Source organism: Eurytemora carolleeae, unplaced genomic scaffold (assembly GCF_000591075.1).
Source record: "Eurytemora carolleeae unplaced genomic scaffold, Eaff_2.0 scaffold18, whole genome shotgun sequence".
NCBI classification, from domain to species: Eukaryota; Metazoa; Arthropoda; class Copepoda; order Calanoida; family Temoridae; genus Eurytemora; species Eurytemora carolleeae.
The window spans coordinates 345,370-365,040 of record NW_019396537.1 but is presented as its reverse complement, the minus strand read 5'-3'; the positions used below and the strand labels follow the sequence as shown (position 1 = coordinate 365,040).

Here is a 19,671-nt window from a genome sequence, read left to right as displayed (position 1 = left end):
TATGCAGAAGGAAACGGAGGTTAGATTTTATTTTTAAATTAGCTTCAGCATAACATTTTTACATTTATATTTCCCTGCAGGCCAAAGCAAGCTTCTTTGAATTATAAATCATTCTGTAAACCATTAAAATAATAAGGCAGCAAACCAAAATTAATCTTCAAATCGTCATGTTTGGCGTCGTCATTACAATACAGTCTCATCTTTTGTGGGTAACCATCCAAGTAAACCCACTTATTTTATCTTGCTGATAATATCCACGCAGTTCTGTCAAGTTAACTAATTAAAATCAAATCAGTTTATCAGGCATACAAACAATACTAAATAATTGTTGACCATAAATACAACTTCTAATCCCCCCCCCCATAAGTCGTCTTTACCAAAACCCCTCTCGGAGAGAAACCCAAAGCAAAACGAGTCTCAGCTCAATTTGTTCTGAACTCTCTGACAAAAGAAACAACAAACAGTGAAATGTTTTGCTTAGTGAAAGATCAAATCCACAAATAACTTTGTTATCTATAACCTTAAATGCCACTTAAACTATCGGGTTTATATTTTATAAGTATTTACAAATGTTTAAATTATCCCATCACTCCCTTTTTACTGCAACATGGAAAACATAGTAAGTTACATTAATAAATATTCTACTAGATTAAAACATTGTCATTTAATTTTAGTAAAACTGTCATTTGATTTACTATTCCTGCATTCTATTGCAGGTTTGAAATATATCTATTTGAGAATATTGCAACAATAGTGTCTGAGTTAAGTATCAACTCTACAGTCCATCAACCTATTTATCTACCGACTTACAGTCAATCAAGAATCTAAGCCCTCCTAAAGTTTTACAATAATATGTAAAGATGTTTGACTTAATACATTTCTGAACAGTGAACACATCCTTCATCAAAGGCTTGTTCGCAAGCAAGAAAATAGGGTTTCTGATTCTTTTTACCAGAGACCAAAATATTAATGTTCTGATTCTTCTGATACTAGGACCGATTATTTCTTGAAAACTCGAGCTTTATATAACACTGCACTTCAATCTCATCCTTAAGACGTTCATTCTGTGTGGCATTACTATTGCGACTTTGTGACCTCGTATATTCCTTTGTTTACATTTAACACCCAAAAGTCAAACAACCAAACTTTTATGGTTACATAAATGGATTTTATTAAAACTGTCTTTATTCGGTGTCTCTTCAGAAAAAGAGGTGTCATGCATAAGAAACATGCGAGAGTTCTAATTTAGATGAAATAAGCTTTCATGATTTCATAGAGTTAACTGAAAAAACTTCATATCCAGGATTATAAACAGGGTCACCCACAAAGAATGAGACTGTAAACTCATAAAATATGACGATTACAAGGTTAAATTAAAGTTTTAAATGAAGACATTTCGAAAAATGCTTCTCCGCAGAATTTCTTCTGGAATTTTGTGTAGCTTAAGACTTCCACTTCCTTTACATCCTTGAAATCATCTTTGGATTGTTCGGTAGGTTGACCCATCCATAGTCTTGAAACAAAACCTTCAAGCTTAGTTCTGTTATTTTCAGGCTTAATTTTCCCAGGTTAAAACTTTTGAGAACATTAAGAAAGTGATATATAGGTATAAGACTACAAAGCTTAACCCGTATGTTCTTGATCATCTTGCTGTGAAGTCGAGGCTACTGATTCACATAGAAGACAGTCGCGCTGAATATGTCGAAGGCGTATTTATCCATGTAGTGACAGAAAATTGGAGACAGACTTTTTTACGGTGATTTAGATTTCGACAACATTGCATGATTTTATAATTAGATGTTATCGAAATATTAAATATCAAATGGGCGCAAGTGAGCAAAGTTCAAACTAATCCATCGTTAAACTTCAAGATACAATCTAAAAAAAATGATTAAGAAAAATAATTCCATGGGCAATAAGCATCCTTAAAGGGTTTGTAAGCGTGTTTTCAATTGACCCTGTATGAAAAACTAGCAATGCTTGATTTATAACGAATACCCTTTAAACCTTGGTCAGATTCATTAGATTAAGTTTTGGTTTCAATCATTAATAGGATAATTCCGTTTGGAGTTCCATAGCAAAAGTGACTTGCGCATTTCTTGCTTATAAGAAGCAATGAAGGAATTCACAGAAATAGACGCTTTTTGAGTCCGCATTTTTCATCAAATTAGTATCAAATAGAATAATGCATGGAAGGTCACTTGACATTACGCTTACAGTCTCTATAAGACATACTAATGTTATCTAAAAGATTCATTATTATTATTAACTTTTTAATTTTTCATTCTTTGTATAGTAACACAGCACAAATACAGATATCACGAATACTATGGGTTGATTGTTAAATATATATTTAATTTATGTGCGATAAAATCAGATTAGAACGTTCGAAACAGGTTTTAATTAATTGTAAAATTGAAAAGTCGCTAAGATAACTTATACATAATTTCAAAAAACATAGAATTTCCATGGTGAGAGTAGAGTGTTGATTTGTCTTTAAATACTGCTCAAGACATGGGAGAGGAAGAAAAAGTTAACTATATTTAATTTGATTTAAACTTCGAATGTTTTGAATAAAAAAATTGTTTACATTAAGTATCTTTATTATGAATTATTTTTAACATTATTTCCACAACAGTCACAGAGATCCTTTCCTATCGTTTACTTTCATGACTTAAAACATAAAATAGGAATTATATCTTTCTTGTATTATTTTAACTGGAGTTATGTCGAGCTGTGTTTGTAGAAATTAATCCCATTTCTTGAATTCCATTCCATCCGGGGGCTTTACCTCAACCTAGACAATAAATAAATTTTCATAGTTTATTTTTAGCGTTTCCTAGACAATCAATTGTCCAGTAAATTAGAATCCCGCATAAATAACTTTGCTGAATAATCAAATAATGTATCTGAACTAGTTTAATACATTCAGATGACAATATCGATTCGATACAATTCGATTCGATTCGATTCGATTCGATTCGATTCGATTCAATTCAATTCAATTCATGATCGACGATCGTGGTAGATCCCCAGGCCAAGGTTAATGTACGGTGGTAGGCGATTTAATCAATAAAATGAAGACGACTTCAGATTTCAATTTTGATTCATATCAAGCTTTCAATCAGCATGGATACACAAATTGAAACACAGAAAAGCTGTCAATTTAAAAAGCTTCTCTTTAATTACTTGTAAACTGTTAATTTGAAAAAAGCTTGTTAACAATTAAAACTTAAAAAGAAAAGTCGTCTTCGTTGTATTAATATAATCGTCAATCACAGTATATTAATAGAATAAAGAAAAGACTTGCGGAATATCCTTCATTATAAGAACGCATTTAGATGTGAATTAACAATCAAATCTAGCACGATCTTTGCTAGTTCAACAGAATGCAAAATCAAATATGATTTTATAGTGGACAAGGACAAATTTTATGATCCCCGAAAATTTTGGCAGACAAGACTGCTGCTGGACCATTAATTGCAAGAGAAAGAACGGAATGCTACCTTCTCTAATCTTGTTTTAAATCTTTGTGACAGAAACAATCTCAAGAATTGAGGGTCAACCCAGACCGAAATATGTTTTCAATAAATGTGGAATTAACATTTACTTTTTTTTACTCTACAGAGGTTTGGTCCATAACCATCACCGAATTTTAAACTTACCTTCTCTTTCCCGATTTCTGCCCAGTTTGTGCTGAGTACAGTTCCACCAGACTCCATAAAGGATTTATTCATCGCTTTCCGAACCTTCAAGTTCACACAGTAAATGTAGTTTCAAAATTTACACAAATAGCTAATATTAGAAATAAACATTTTGCTGATTTTGAAATTTTCAAATTTTACGCCATTTTAAGAACAGAAACTTTCAACTGTAAATGTAGTTTCAAAATTTACACAAATAGCTAACATTAGAAATTAGCATTTTGCTGAATTTGAAAGTTTCAAATTTCGCGCCATTTTAAGCCCAAAACTAAAATGATTGTTATTGGAAGAAAAACCTAATGAACTGGTGAGTTGAAATTAAGTACACACAATTCTCGACATCGAATATGAGAATTTTACAACAATTTTTTTAAAACGACACAAAATATTTTTTGGGACTGGGTCTTACCTCATACAACTAATATAATATTGTTACCTCATCGTTCGCATCTGCGTAAATTTTCTGAAACATTTCGTTAAGAGCAGCTTCTCCTTCCTTCTTCTCATCTGCTTCTTTCTCCAACAATTTCTCAACCTTGTTCCAGTCGCGACCACTAGCATACGGGGCCTTCACTCCTAGATTAGATCAGATCAGATCAGAGATAAGAACGTTTCTTGATCTGGGACTAAAAGCGTAATTGCAAAGTTAAAGATACCTTTAAAACTATTTTCTGATAAATTATGTGGAAAATATTGTCGTTTTTCTAGATCGAAAATTGATAGAATCTGATAGTTTCTATATTTTTTCCTGCAGTAGAAATGCGCAATTCAATTTATGCAGAGAAACCACAATTGAAAAATTATCAGTTTTCGAAAATCATTGATATCTGCTTTATAATTGATTGATCAGATAAAGCACCATACCGATGTGAATCAGGCATTGTATTCTTTGCTTGGTGGGTAACTTGAAATTACGCTTACAGTCTCTTTAATCTCGTTTTCAAATGGGAGCACTTTTAAGTTTGAGGATTAGTGCTCGATTTCAAGTTATCCCTACAGGGTTTGACCAATTTATCACGCGACCAGTATACTGCACTGCCATTGGCGGAAGTTCTGGTGACGTAATACGTACTATACGGGCTATCTGTAATAATATTTTCAATTATATCTATTAAAACTGCAAAAAAGTATTTTTTTTTTTTTTCAGGTTAAGTTATATTTTTATGGGTTCCGTGTTTATCCCCTCTTAACTCCCCCCTCCCCTTCTTCCTTCTAATCCCGCTCCTTTCCTCCCCATCCCCTGAAAATGTGTTGCGTTAAAGATTTGACCCTTTTTTCGGGGGTGTGTGTGTGTGTGTGTGTGTGTGGAGGGGTGGGGGGTATACCTGAAGTACTAGGCTGGACAACTACCCCAGGTATAGGATCTAACCCATCTCCCTCTAAACAAGTCCAGCGCACAGCTTCTGCCTTGCGCAGCTTTATCTCAAGTTTTGTGCTAAGAATCCTGAAATAATAAAAAAATTTAATTTTTAACTATTTCGATAAAATAAGAAGTAAAAATGTACAAACCTGAATGAAGATTGATCTGGGACTGTTGGATGAGAAAGATCTATTTCCAGACTGTAATCAGACCCTAGAAATAATTATAATTATGGAGATATTGCTAGTTTAGCTGTGACAAAGAGAGGTTGGCTCAAACCAACTTCTACTGGTTGGAGACTTAACTGAAGCTAAGTTTAGCTGTGACACTGAGAGAAGTGGGATATTTGTTCAAACCAACTTCTTTAGGTTGAAGACTTACCAGAACTTAGTTCAGCGGTGACACTGGGATATTAGTTCAAACCAACCTCTTTAGGTTGAAGACTCACCTGAGCTAAGTTTAGCTGTGACACTGAGAGAAGTGGGATAATAGTTCAAACCAACTTCATAAGGTTTGAAGACTCACCTGAGCTAAGTTTAGCTGTGACACTGAGATAGGTTGGATGAAAGTTGACTTCTACTTCTCCAGGTTTAAGACTCTTTATCCGAACCTCAACTATCACGTGAGTCTCAGTTTGATACCAATCATGCTAAACAAGACAAAATAAGAATATATTTCTTATTTTCATTAATGATGTTAGGAACAACTGTTATATGCGCGTTTGCATTCAATGTAGACCATGAAGAATTAAGAAAAAGTGGATCGAGCAGTATAATGTTCAAATATGCAATCTAAGAAATAACCTTAGTTAGAATGGGTTCACTAATAATTTTTTTTTACATTTTAGAAGTACAAATTTCACTCAAGTAAAGAAAGAAGTGATGGATTGAAGTTAAAACAAATTTTCTTTAAAACTCACAAAGCAAGTTATGTCCAATCGCCAGCGAGTAAAAAATCAAAAAGATTTCTTTTCGCAACAAATCAATGTCTTTTTGAAGAACATTGATAGAAAAACATAAAACTTAAAGCAGAATTTTTACCTTAATTTTAGGAGTTGGCATGATGTCTGATGCAGGTTGGTTTAAACACTGTTCTGATGAAGAACTGGGGGCTTTGGGTTCACTTGGTTCCGAATTCTTCTTTTCACTGGGCTCAGGTTTAGAAGGAGTATCTTGTACAGGGATAACCTTGGCGTGCTCGTCCAACTTCTTTGATGCGTCCTCGCCAAATTTAATCATTTTTTCCTCACACCAGGCAACCCACTGACTTAGACCTTTATCTAAACAGAACATTATCAATGAAGCAATTGAAAAATTGTTACAATTCTGAAGACGGGTATCTGAATACTCATTCCCCCCTCTCTCTTGAAATATCATTCCAAAAAACCATCGTTTAGTCATTTTATGCTCTATTTTTGTCAAGAATAACTATTTACCACATTCTATATCGCATTTACTACAAAGCCAAATCAGCAACAAGTCTTATTATTCACACCCATTTCTTGTAATAATTATGTTTATTAACAAAACCCGCCAAAATATTTTTGTTTTAATTCTAAATATATATATACATAGTTTACACCCCTCATAAATCTGATTTATTTTATACCTGTTGAATCAAACTTGACAGCCTCTGCAAATGAGTTCTTAGCTTCCTTGTATTTGCCGAGGTGAAATGATGCGACCCCACTGCGCTGCAAACACTTCTTGGTTTCACTAACTGTTCGGTCATCATTGGAATCCAGCCCCCGCAGTACATCAACACCTCTTAAAAATATATACATTATTGGATAATAAATTCTGAAAAATCCGCGAGTTGATAAAAAATGGTTGTTTAGTAGAAAACCATTGCTTGAATATTTTTGGAAAAATAATCATCAAAATTGCGCAAAAAATGACAATAGATATGCAACAATACGAATTAAATTTACCTGTCCGCCATTTTCTTGGCATCCTGAAAGCGTTCCATCTTGATGTACGCCTGAGCACTTGCCGCGTAACATTCCGTTACAGATGGATCGTGTGCAAGCGCGTCCGCGTACAGTTCTACTGCACGGTCATAATCTTCAGACACAAAATACTCGTTTCCTTTCCTTTAAAGAAATTTCAAATCATATAAATGAAATGAAATGAAATGAAATGAAATGCTTTGAGCTCCGACAAGCAGAAGGTTCAAAACCAAACTGTTCAAAACTTAAAATTTGGCATACAGACTGTTTTTTTCCCATCGGGTTAAAAAAATTAAAAAGCTTTTTTTTTTTGATTTTTAGAAAACTTGTGTCTACCTGTAAAGGTCTGCTGGAGATCCCACGGGATCAGCTGCCATTTTAAATCTGCAAGGAAATAATGTTCAAGGATCACAATAGTGTACGGACTGGAACTTCAACAGATCATATTAGTTGTTTACAGTGCATGTTAGAGTTACGTCACGGAGCACCCGCGATTAAAAGTGTCATGGAGCACCCGTGATTAAAAATTACATCACGAAGCAACCGTGACATATAGATTAGTGTTGTGTGGTGAGTATTTTGTTCAGCAGTGTGATCTATCCTGCTCCCGCTTCCTGGGGGCGGCCTTCAGGATATCATCAACCCTTAGGATCATCTCGGCGGCCTCGGCAGCTTGAACCAGGACCTGCCTCTTCACCATGAAGCTCTCAGCTATACCCATCTCGGACATATCTCCAACACAGCCCTACAAATCAAATGTTAAATATTAGCACAAAGAAAACAATTTCCAACATAAAATAAAATAGCAATATTTAAAAAAAGCAGATAGAACGAAAAATACAGTACACATGGCAGGGATTTTATCTAATTTGTATCTCTAATTGATTAATTTTTCAGTTATTTTTATATCATCTCTTAGAACTTACGCGCTTATTGATAAAAATGGGGTTGATAAGAAGTACACTGAACAGTTTGTTTTTAACCTTTGTGACAGAAACAATCTCAAGGAATAATAATTGTCTTAAAACATTTTTTTAATGTGAATATTTGCAAATTATCTTTTTCCAATCTGATAATCTGAGTTAGTTTCCCTTATGTCCATTTGACAGCCCAAATTTTTATTTTGAATAATCTTTTTTGTTTGTTTATTTTCTTGTGATTTTTAACAAACATTTTTTATATTTTTTTTATCGATTTTGATGGTATTATTATATCGTTAGAACTGACTAGGGTCAACCCAGACCGAAATATAGTTTCAATAAATGTGGAACTAACATCTACTTTTTTACTCTACAGAGGTTTGGTCCATCACCATCACAGAATTTTAAAAAGTACACTTGAATGCTCTAGCCCCTTATTTTCTGATAAAATGTCTCACCTCGTTCATATTGAGACCCATGGTGTTCTTGCCGGTGGCGTGCAGCGCCCTGAGTTCAGAAACCAGCTGGGCGGAGTCGTATCCGCCATTCTCAGCAATAATACTTGGCAGTTGGCGGAGAGCATTGGCGAAAGCCTCCATAGCGTGTGATTCCTTGCCTGAAGAACAAAATAAGTCTTGATCATGAGAAAACATAATAAATATAGATAACATACACTCTCCGATTGGCTAAGATTATGGTTGGGGTTGTTGATTTTGAAGGTCATTTTTCTAAAACGCCCCAAAATTTATAAATCTCTATTAGCAATATTTCAACCTGATACAAAAAAGATGATTTTTTCTTCCAGTTGTTAAACAAATATTTTTTCTTAGGGTCAGAATTAGGCATAGTGTAAGAAATGCCATTTTTTAGAGAGAAAAAAAACAATTTTGAAAACTTTCAGATTTTTTTGGAACCTTAAAAGCCCAAAAAATCCCAAAAACTAACAAACTTTTTGTATCTCACTAAGGTGTTCATTGATCATTCCTTTTTTAGTTTTTTTTTTTTAACTGTTTTAATTCTGTCATCAAAGTAAGAAAAACTCAAAATTGAACTTTACAGGTTTGCTCAAATTTACGCTATCTATATTACCATTTTCTAAATATTTTTCCTACGTCAAGAATTTATTGAGATATAAATACCTGGAGTTTTAGCGGCCAACTCTGAGATAGCTTGAGCCATTATCATTTCACTGCATCCTCCTCCCAGAACAGTTCTATGGATATGATTTTGTCAGATATTAAGTTAGATTAAGTGCTTGAAGGAACTGCGTAATCTTAAACCCTCTATGGAAAGATGGTAATGTCCGGTACTATTAAAAGAGTTGTAGGATCAAGTAAGAGTTTGTTATTAATGTTTTTAATTCAGAAAATTGATTATTTTTTTATTGTGGGGTTTTCCACATAAGAGACTTGCGATTTTTACTGCCGGAAACCATGTAGGAATCAAACACTTTTAAACCTAGAACAACTACAGTCTTCCACATTATTGATCAGATAAAGGTTTCAAGGGTACCGTTATAAATCAGACATTGGTATCTTTAGCATTGAGAGTCACTTGAAATTACGCTTACTCTTTAACAAACCTTGGTTCCTTGATAGTAGAAGTTAGAACACAGAGAGCATCATGAATAGATCTGTCAGCTTCTCCGATAATCTGCTCTGTAGCTCCTCGGAGAACAATACTGCACGCCTCACCCAGGGGGACTCCGCTGAACTTCAACAGAGTCTCCTCTCCGATAGAAACCTGAATAATAATAAGTTAAAAATAAAAATTTATCCATTACTGAAAACATGGAGACCCGGCCTCCCGATCATTAAAAATAATGAAATTCTTGAAATCCTTGAAAAAATTATATCAGTACAAAGGTGGGGGGGGAGCGAAATCCGATCATATACCTCCCCTTACCTGTTCGATCAGATCGCATTTGCCGATCCTAACGAGCTCTGGGTTGCCAAAGGTTGAGACGATCTCGGCTCCAGTGACGAGAGCTAGACGCTCAATCCCGTCGAAGTCTGCGTGTTCAATAGCCATTACACCACGGTCAGCGAACAACTAAAAGATTGTTCAGTTGTCAGGATGTGTTTTGAAATACTGAAATCAGATAAGCAGAAATTTAAATAAATTCAATGTAACTTAACAGTTGACAATTGACATATTACTGACCAAATCCCACGCCCAACTAACACCCCCCCCCCCCAATTAAAAAGTATGACTTCATGTGATATTACAATATTTTGTCTTAGGGATTTTCTAGAAATAATTCTGTGTTTCATAAATGCCCTATCACAATGCATCCACAAATATCTTGGAATCCAGTAAACCGGATCTTAAAAGCATATAACCAGCATCACTATCCAACATGTCGTAAAAAATGTTTGTCAGAAGAACCCAAATCTCCCGATATTGCAATAAAATTAGCAAAAATCCCTGTGTAGCCAAAAAATATTTTATTTTTACAGTTAAATTTTCTATAGACAAAGTTGTAATGTTCACATTTTTCAATTGACACTATTTTAAAGTGTGTTAACTGTTTATGTTCATGTTCACCTGTTCAGGGTAGTTGTATATCAACTGCCTGTTGATGAACACGTTCATGTCGTGCTTGCAGATCATATCAACCTAAAAAAAACAATCAATAGATTTAATCGATGAATATATTAAATAATAATACGTCAACAAAAAAACCTAAAAATCTATGAAAGAAACGTGATTGTTTTTAAAAATCAGTAGCCAAATTTAAAGAATTTGAGCGGCGGTTTAAATTTAAGCCGCGGCTTAAATAATATAGTTGGCTCCACTCAAAATTGTATCAAATGTTTCAAGATTTAAGTCGGCGCTTAATTTAAACCGAGTTTTGGCAGATTTATATATCTATTATCTTAAAACTTTCAGGAAAAAAGTCGGAAATAATGAATAGATATTTCATTTCATGTTTCAACCCCTCCATCTGATCAAGGTGATAAGATGATTAGAAGGTATCCCAACAAGAAGACTGAAGACATCAATCAAATTTGGCTCCATCTAGCGGCCAATGCTAAAAAATTGTTAGTTCCCATATTCGCCGCTAGTATGTATAAACTTGTAATTGTGGCACTGCAAGTCCGAGTTGTTTATTTTTTTCTTATGACAGAACCCTTATGAGGAGAATTTGCATCTGATGATGTTCTACCTGGATCCGAAGACCTTGATCTTGTCGGTGTCCATGGGGGTGTTTGCGATCATAATCTTGGCGTTCTCTAATCTCTGGGGTTGGTGCATACCGGGCTTCTTGTTCAGGAGGAATCCTAGAAATTAAATACGATTTAAAATAATTCAAATTCATACAGGAATTATCCTAGGATTAAATGCAAAATAATTCTTAATTGGGCAGGGGTGTATATTTTCTTTTTTCTGCAGGGGTGTTAAGGAGGGGGGGGAACATATGAGCTTTCATTGGATTTGGGGGAAAAAATGAAGAAATAAGGAAAAAGGGGGAAGGGAAGGGGAAAAAGAAAAGTGAAAAGAGAAGAAGGGAAGAGAGAAGGAAGAAGGGAAGAAAGAAGGGAAGAGGGAAGGGAAAAAGGGAAGAGGGAAGGGAAAAAGGGAAGAGGGAAGGGAAAAAGGGAAGAGGGAAGGGAAAAGGGGCAAAGGGGAAGGGAAAAGAGGCGAGGGAATGGAAAAATGAAAAGGGAAGGGAAAAGGGGGAAGAGGGAGGGGAAAAACCACAAAAAAAAATTGGAAAAACCACAAAAAAATATTTTAAAAAACAGTTTCATTATTGTTTACAAAAAAACTCAGGGGGGACCTAGAAGTTGACCTTTTCAGGGCACCAAAACGCTCCATTAAACTAAAATCCAAAAAGTTTATTTGCAACTTAAATCCGGATCCGTGGACCCGCATATTTTTGCGGATCCGAATCCAGGAAGCCAAAATCTTGCGGATCCAACAGATCCGGATCCTAAGCACTGGTAGGAATTCCATTATAGGAACCCTTGGGGGAGTTAAAATAACATCAGGAATGTGAAGTAATTCTAGGACTTCAAAATAATTCTGTAAGTTTTAAGTAGAGTTTCAGGCATTTTAAGTAATTCGGAGATAAAATCAAATAAATTTCGAGTAATTTTACAGGTTTGGATAAATTGGGTATAAAAAATAGTCTAAAGATGCCTATTCCTTTACAGAAGTAAAAATAATCGAAAATATCACTGGTGAGTATTAAATCCAGTTGACTAGTACAATATCAAATCTAACTTGGATCCAAGATATGTCTAGTAAATAACATCAGGGTTATTTACACACTGTTCTTCAATAATTAGTTAACAAATAAAAAACGTAATTGAATAATACAAACGATTAACAAGTTTTTGATAGAAAAGAAAGAAAAAACTATTCGAAAAGGAAAGAAAAACTTATTAGTGAAAAAATACTTTAAGAACTATATTTGTAGTTGGTTAGTTCAAACATATTCAAACACAATACTTATAACCGTCCAGACAATATTGAAAGCAAACATTTACCCTCTGAAAAATATTAAGTTAAAAAACAGCGTAAATTAGGTTCTTCTCAGAATTGCAAGATTTAAGTTTCAGAGTCTAAACTAAGGAGCATATTGACCCAATCAAACATGTACCTGGCATGGGATTCAAGAATATAGGAAATAACAGACAGATCTAAAAGGAAACCAGACATGGAACCCCCGGACAACCCCCAAATATCAGAACTACCCCGTTAGTGATTGCTGGAATGATTCAATGGCTTACCTTCGTCGAGGAAAGACTCATCTAGTCTTCCCCCCTGGATTTTAGTGATCTGGATTGCATCAAGGTTACCGGAACCCTTCAACCTGCATTAATCAAAAATAAGACAAAAAATTAATTGAAGATATCAAACAAACATTAGGTACTTTCTCAAATAATCCTCCATACACAACAATATTATTCAATCCTCCAAACACAACAATATTATTCAATCCTTCCTACACAACAGTATTATTCAATCCTCCATACACAACAATATTATTCAATCCTCCCTACACAACAATATTATTCAATCCACCCTACACAATACTATTCAATTCTCCCTAAACAACAATATTATTCAATCCTCCCTGCACAATACTATCATTCAATCCTCAATACACGACAATATTATTCAATCCACCCTACAAAACAATATTATTCAATCCTCCAAACACAACAATATTATTCAATCCTCCCTACACAACAATATTATTTAATCCTCCCTACACAACAATATTATTCGATCCTACCTATACAACAATATTATTTAATCCTCCCTATACAACAATATTATTCATTCCTCCATATACAACAATATTATTCAATCCTCCAAACACAACAATATTATTCATTCCTCCCTATACAACAATATTATTTAATCCTCCCTATAAAACAATATTATTCAATCCTCCCTATACAACAATATTATTTAATCCTCCCTATACAACAATATTATTCATTCCTCCATATACAACAATACTATTCAATCCTCCAAACACAACAATATTATTCAATCCTCCCTACACAACAATATTATTTAATCCTCCCTACACAACAATATTATTCAATCCTCCCTATACAACAATATTATTCAATCCTCCATACACAACAATATTATTTAATCCTCCCTATACAACAATATTATTCAATCTTCCCTATACAACAATATTATTCAATCCTCCATACACAACAATATTATTCAATCCTCCATATACAACAATATTATTCAATCCTCCCTACACAACAATATTATTCAATCCTCCAAACACAACAATATTATTTAATCCACCCTATACAACAATATTATTTAATCCTCCCTATACAACAATATTATTCAATCCTCCAAACACAACAATATTATTCAATCCTCCCTGCAAAATACTATTCAATCCTCCCTATACAACAATATTATTTAATCCTCCATATACAACAATATTATTCAATCCTCCATAAACAACAATATTATTCAATCCTCCATACCCGACAATATCATAATAAAGTGTAAAAGTGGGTTGATGATATTCAAGAGTAAAACACATTTTTATGTCTCTCAATTTCTTACTTGAATTTGACTGGATCTGAGGAATGATCGATTGCAACATTTTCCAGGGCTTCCCTTGCAATCTAAAATATAAAGTATTCGAATATTTAAATCTAGTGTATTTTTTTCACAAACCGTTTTTTTTACGTCAGTTATGAATTAAACATGTTTGAAAATGCCCTGACCCGGAAATAGGGTGTCGTGTGCTCAGGATAGATAATAAAATTATAAGGAGAGCGACGCATCCTGAATTTCTTCTTGTCAACTCGTGTCTTTTTTTAAAATGTACAAGAGAATATTGAAGCGAATCTTGATCAGCTCGGAGGCCAGCACTGTCACACTGGTTGTTCCATCTCCTACCTCATCATCCTTAACAATCAACCAAATAAGTGATCAATCAATCAATCAATCAATCAATCAATCAATCAATCAATCAATCAATCAATCAATAGTTAAGCAAGTCCCTCAGTCATTTATCTATTTATACAATCACTCTAATGTCGTGAGTCACTATGCGAAGGAAATGAATTAAATCTTGTTCAGCCATGTCCTTCTCCCATGAAAGTCAGTCAATCAATCAATCGATCAGTCCGTAAAATAAGTTTCTCAATCAGTCAAGCATTAACACAATCAATTATATGTCCGGAATTCAGTCAGCAAGTGAGTGTCAGCGTTTTTATGAGAGTAAGTGAGATAAAGAAACATCAGGTCAGTACAAAGAGCAAGTTAGTGAAAGTAAATAAGTAAAAGAGAACAGAGTAAAAGTGTGTTTGTAAGAATAAAAGGTTGAGTCAGTGAGTCGATAAAGCCTTGTTTTCCATCGCAAGCTTTTGATCTTCCATAAACGTATTTAAATAATATTGTTTATTACCTGAACACGTGACATCTCTACAAGAACTTTAGCAGCAGGATTGTCAACTCCGACGGATCTGAGAATTGTTGCTCCGTCGTTGGTCACCTCGATCGTTCCGTCGTTACGACCCATTCCCCAGAGGATCTTGTCCATACCCTTGGGCCCGAGGGTAGACTTGATCAGATCACCGATGGCCATGGCGCCAACAAAACTTGATAGACGAGCAACCTGAACACATTTTTTTTACAAACAAATTGTGAAAGTAATTTAAAAATGATCGGAAAACCATTTAGTTGTTCATTGTAAAAATTAACTGAATGTTCCAAACCAAATTCTGAATTATTGGGTTAAATGTTTTTTTTTTGTGCCTAGAAAAACGTCAATATCTTCTAAATTAATGAGATAAAGGTTTCAATGGTACCGTTAGGAATCGGTCATTCCCATCGTTACAAGGAGTCAAGGGGCGTTTAAAATTACGGCCTCTAAGCAGTGCTTAGGATCCGGATCCATTGGATCCGCAAGATTTTGGCTTCCTGGATCCGGATCCAAGGGGTGAAATATCAACCAAAAACTGCAAAAAAAAACTTTTTTACTCCTAAACCCCAAATCTGAACTTTTGAAAAAAGAGAGATTATAAAATATTCCTCATTTCTGAATTTTCTTTCTTCTTACCTCGGCCTTTTCTTCATCGGCTTCATTCTTCAAGATTCTGACAGGGTTGAGGGAAACCATTTTTCCTGCTATATTTCTGAAATAGTTTGATTAATATATTTCACGGGGTTTTTGTTTCACCAGACTGTAGACTTAATTTCAAATGACAGATCCAATTCACAAAGGTACCCTTATAAGCTTCGTATGATCAAGAATGCATGTAATATCCACCATTTTATCTTTTAATTATTTTCAAATGTGGTTTCTCTTTTATTTATCTAGCACTGTTTAGAACCAATTGAGGAATATGTATATAGTTCAACACTTATAACGCTTGTGATAAAGTACCGTTGAAAATTGGACCATGTTTCTTTTTAAATAAGATATCAATTGAAATCACGACGACAGTCCCCTTTCGTCTGAATGAATTATGAGAACTGCAAATTTCATAAATTTTAAATATTTACATGATACTGCGCATATATAACTTATGTAATAAGACTAGATATAACAAGTGTGCCAACATTTTCTGAATGAATTTTGTTGGATTTTTTATCTTGCACGATTGATTGATTCAAGAGAATTGGAGACTTCATAACTGTAAATAATCATAAGAAGTCAACATGAAACGATACTAATGGTCTTTTTTGTTGCTTCCAGACCTGATAGTTATGGATTGAAAAGTCATGTTAAGAACCTAAACCTGGTCTAGGAACTAAGTGAGCTAAGTCTAACCCTGGCTCTTCCCGCCCTTGAGTATCCGGCCTTTTCCGCTTTTTTATACATTTCCAGCGCAACACCAACTTCACCCAAGTCTTCAAAGCTCCGCCCTAGCATGTACAGGTCACGTGCAGATTTTTTCCCTTCCTCCAAGTCCACCTTGATATCCAATCCCAAAGCATTTTGAGCCTTTACTAATCCAGCTTCCGCCGCAAGATGAAGAAGCGCCAGAGACTTTTCTTCACTTTTTGCTAGTCCACCCCAACCCTTGCTGTAGAACACGGCCAGATTGAACTCCGCCTCAGGATTCCCGGCATCCGCCGCTCTCTGATAATATATTCGGGCGGTGTTCAAGTTTTTGTTGACAAGGTATCCCTGCTCAAATGCCATCCCTAGAAAGAAACTCGCCACAGAGCTCCCTTTCTGAGATTCGACTTTCAGAGCATAAATACCTGAATACAAAAATAATAATTCCATGTGGTTTATATTAATTGAAAGGATAAAGAAGAAGCTTTCTCCTTTATCCTTATTTTCACATTTTAAACACACAGTTCTTGTTAACCTTAAATACAATGATTTCAGTTGATGTATAAGTTGTACAAGACCCATTATTAAAATGTCTATAAACCCACACCAAATATGAGACTATGTATGTATATTGTATGTAGTTAAAGAAATATCTTAAGTTATATTACCTCGTGGGTTTCCCTCCTGTAGAAGATGAACTGCATCTAGTGCATCTAAGTCAGACTGGAAAGCTTGAACAGGACTAAGACGAGGTTTAGATTTGTGGTCTGTCTCGTTGTTTCTGGACAGAGATTCTTTCAGATCAGGTTTAAATTTGTGATCTGTCTCTTCCTTTCTGGACAGAGATTCTTTCAGATTAGGCTTAGATTTGTGATCTGTCTCTTCATCTATGGACAGAGATTCGTTCGATGCAGATTGCTTTCCTGCAAGCTCGTCTTCAGATGTAGTTTCAGTTTTTTGTCTGATAGGTTCGGAGCTATATTTATTTTCAATAGCTGCAAGGTCTTCATCAAACTTGACTATTCTTTTGAAAGGTTCTGATTGTGTGTGGTATGTGGTGGATATTGGCTGTGCAGACGCAGATCTTGTATTTTTGATTGCAAGCACTGGACAACATTCAGGCGGAACTTTGAAATCCTAACAAATATAATTATACGACAAATAAACAGGGATGTATATTTTTCATAATTACCTCCCCTCCCAGGGGTGTGTGTGTGATTGTATCGTTAATAATTGTTTACCCAAAAAGTTGCTTAGTTTCCCTAATTCAGCGAGAAAAAAATAAGACTTCTGGAGAAAAATTGTTTTTCTAAGGGAATTATTTTTTAAGGAAAATATACAGCCTTGGAAATGAAATCTTATAGTGATGTCAAATACAGGAGTTTCTTTATGTTAAGAGTAAATTTGTTGTTTTAGTACCTGTTGTATATGAATGATGTTATATGTAAGTACAAGAGCAGCGGTATAATGGTACCAATCATCTATACTAAAGCCCGCTTTACCGTCACCTTCAGACAGGTTCCTGCCACCGGTACACTCATAACCATCTTCTATATAAAATAAAACAATTAAAACAATAAAATCCGCTATATTTTTTGTCATCATCTCAAATTTAATATTATCTTCAAAATTGCTGAGGATGATCCTGGCCCCAGACTATCCCACCCATCAGCCCTACCCCTACTGAAAAAAACAATGGTTTCTTAAATTTAAACTTTTTTATTTTTTTGCAGATGAGATAAGTCACGAAAAGCTAAGCTTGGGACTAGAACATTTTGGGAATGTCTCTTTGTAAAAAAATTTGGACATAATAGGCAAGCTATTTTTTCGCCACTTAATAAATTTTCGATTTTCACCTAAAATTTTTATATTAATTTCGGCGACCAAAAACTTAACATAATCGTACTTAAAATATGGGAATGAGAAATTAAAGGGAGGGGGGAGGGTAAACTTTTATAAAGCATACCCCTTTTTATATTTTTGATATTATATTATCTAGGCGAGGTCTTTCTTCTGTTGAATACTTTTTAACCTAGCCTTACTAACCTTTTAGTTTCGACGAATATAGAACCAGTGGTGAGTTTGCAAGGTGGGGTGTGGCAGGTAGGGAACGCCTACTAGGCCCCGGTAAGCATATTAGAGAAGGTTTACCGGATACAGGCTCTACCGAGCATCCACAAGACAAGGAACTAAATCCTAGTAATCAAAAACACTCAATTAAAGTTTTACATACTTCAAATCAAATCATTGTTTTAGGGACGTCCTACACCCACACACCAAAATTGAAGTGAATATAATTAATCAATAATGAAGTGAGGTCTTACGATTTGTATTTAAATTAAATCAAAGTTTAAAAGGCGAACCAAGGAGGGNGGGGGGATTGTTATTGTCCAACAATGAAGTTTCGAGTATTTTTTAAAGAGGGTGAAATGGATTTTTTGAGCTCCTGATTAATTGATAGATTATCGTTCGTTTCTTTATGCTTTATTGCTGACATCTTCAGCTCCTTCCTCGTTATATCAATTCTTCTACACACTCCTGAGCTGAAAAGTTTAGAATGGGATATCCTTAATCCCGAACGGTTATTTAATCTGCAGATAAATGTGTAGCGGAGAACAAGCATTATTTAATCTTTAGATTAAGAAAACGAGTCGATCAAGCATTAATCCCGATATCCACCATTCAAAAGTTCCCCGCTCTGGAGTAAGAATAAATCTTGATTATCTTTACCTGTCCCATTCTGAAGAACGTTAAGGAATCTTGTTCTTGGGATTCCTTGATTTTCTTCCCGCAATGAACCTCGGATACCACCTGATAATGATTAAATAAATTAGATTTTCCTAGATATATATAAATCCCCCCCCCCTAGTAAAAACAGTTTCGATACAAAAAAGAACACTTCAGAATATAAAAGTTAACGAGCTTAAGACAAATTTTGATGAGACCGTTTTAAAACCAGTCTGTCCGATTCCTTGTATCCAATGGTGTCCTTGTAATCTTTTATTTCAACTGATTTTTCTCAAGTTCGACTGTGGTTTTCCTTTAAAATTACTTGAGCATATTTGCTCACGTAACAATTTGAAAATTGCCAGAGCGAAAATACTTACACATAATTGAGAAGATAAAGGGTATTGTTGAAAATGGGACAATCCACTCTATATAGACCAGAAGGTCTATAAGCAAACTCGATAATATACCTATTGCCGCCCTGTGAAGTCCTGCGAATACTCTGTACATGTTGAAATAATTTGGTTGTTATCAGTGAATTGGTCCAATTCGATGATCAGCCATTACATTTGATGTAAACTTCCATGTCGAGGTCTGAAACAAACACAATAACTATCTAAGGTACAAAATCCTTTAAAGATACATGCACAATGACGAAATAGGGTCTGTCCTAGTGAACGATTTTTGGACCCCCCCCCCCCAGGCCCGTAGCCAGGGGGGGG

At 34.8% G+C, this 19,671-nt stretch overlaps 3 protein-coding genes across 3 annotated transcripts; all 3 read right to left on the bottom strand.

The window, feature by feature from the left end:
* Positions 1–2,585: 2,585 nt before the first annotated feature.
* LOC111705060 (protein SGT1 homolog) lies at positions 2,586–7,433 on the bottom strand. The gene is made up of 10 exons (XM_023477488.1): positions 7,349–7,433; positions 6,995–7,156; positions 6,673–6,830; positions 6,105–6,343; positions 5,590–5,713; positions 5,214–5,277; positions 5,030–5,148; positions 4,141–4,280; positions 3,666–3,749; positions 2,586–2,797 (listed from the first exon to the last, which is right to left on the bottom strand). The coding sequence occupies exons 1-10, from the start codon at positions 7,387–7,389 to the stop codon at positions 2,750–2,752; spliced, it is 1,179 nt and encodes a 392-aa protein (XP_023333256.1). The 5' UTR covers positions 7,390–7,433; the 3' UTR covers positions 2,586–2,749.
* LOC111705047 (T-complex protein 1 subunit beta-like) lies at positions 7,396–15,575 on the bottom strand. The gene is given in 16 exon segments (XM_023477475.1): positions 7,396–7,757; positions 8,391–8,548; positions 9,072–9,145; positions 9,515–9,675; positions 9,838–9,984; positions 10,480–10,551; positions 10,872–10,879; positions 11,085–11,216; positions 12,672–12,759; positions 12,815–12,886; positions 13,819–13,825; positions 13,993–14,054; positions 14,157–14,217; positions 14,261–14,340; positions 14,843–15,052; positions 15,497–15,575. Coding segments are annotated over 16 exon segments (1,554 nt in total). The 5' UTR covers positions 15,557–15,575; the 3' UTR covers positions 7,396–7,595.
* LOC111705059 (uncharacterized) lies at positions 15,570–19,570 on the bottom strand. The gene is made up of 6 exons (XM_023477487.1): positions 19,420–19,570; positions 18,953–19,033; positions 18,269–18,418; positions 17,642–17,772; positions 16,891–17,359; positions 15,570–16,647 (listed from the first exon to the last, which is right to left on the bottom strand). The coding sequence occupies exons 1-6, from the start codon at positions 19,457–19,459 to the stop codon at positions 16,184–16,186; spliced, it is 1,335 nt and encodes a 444-aa protein (XP_023333255.1). The 5' UTR covers positions 19,460–19,570; the 3' UTR covers positions 15,570–16,183.
* Between the last annotated feature and the right edge of the window lie 101 nt (positions 19,571–19,671).

Bases quoted from the DNA above. Each gene is read 5' to 3' on its own strand.
- LOC111705059 (XM_023477487.1), bottom strand. From the start codon at position 19,459: ATGTACAGAGTATTCGCAGGACTTCACAGGGCGGCAATAG. The intron at 19,034-19,419 runs GTATATTATCGA...AATCATTATCAG, and splicing joins ACTTCACAGGGCGGCAATAG to GTGGTATCCGAGGTTCATTG. The intron at 16,648-16,890 runs GTAATATAACTT...TTTTGTATTCAG, and splicing joins ACAGGAGGGAAACCCACGAG to GTATTTATGCTCTGAAAGTC.
- LOC111705060 (XM_023477488.1), bottom strand. From the start codon at position 7,389: ATGGCAGCTGATCCCGTGGGATCTCCAGCAGACCTTTACAG. The intron at 6,344-6,672 runs GTATAAAATAAA...TGTTCTGTTTAG, and splicing joins TGTCAAGTTTGATTCAACAG to ATAAAGGTCTAAGTCAGTGG. The intron at 5,714-6,104 runs GTAAAAATTCTG...TGTCTTGTTTAG, and splicing joins TGCCAACTCCTAAAATTAAG to CATGATTGGTATCAAACTGA.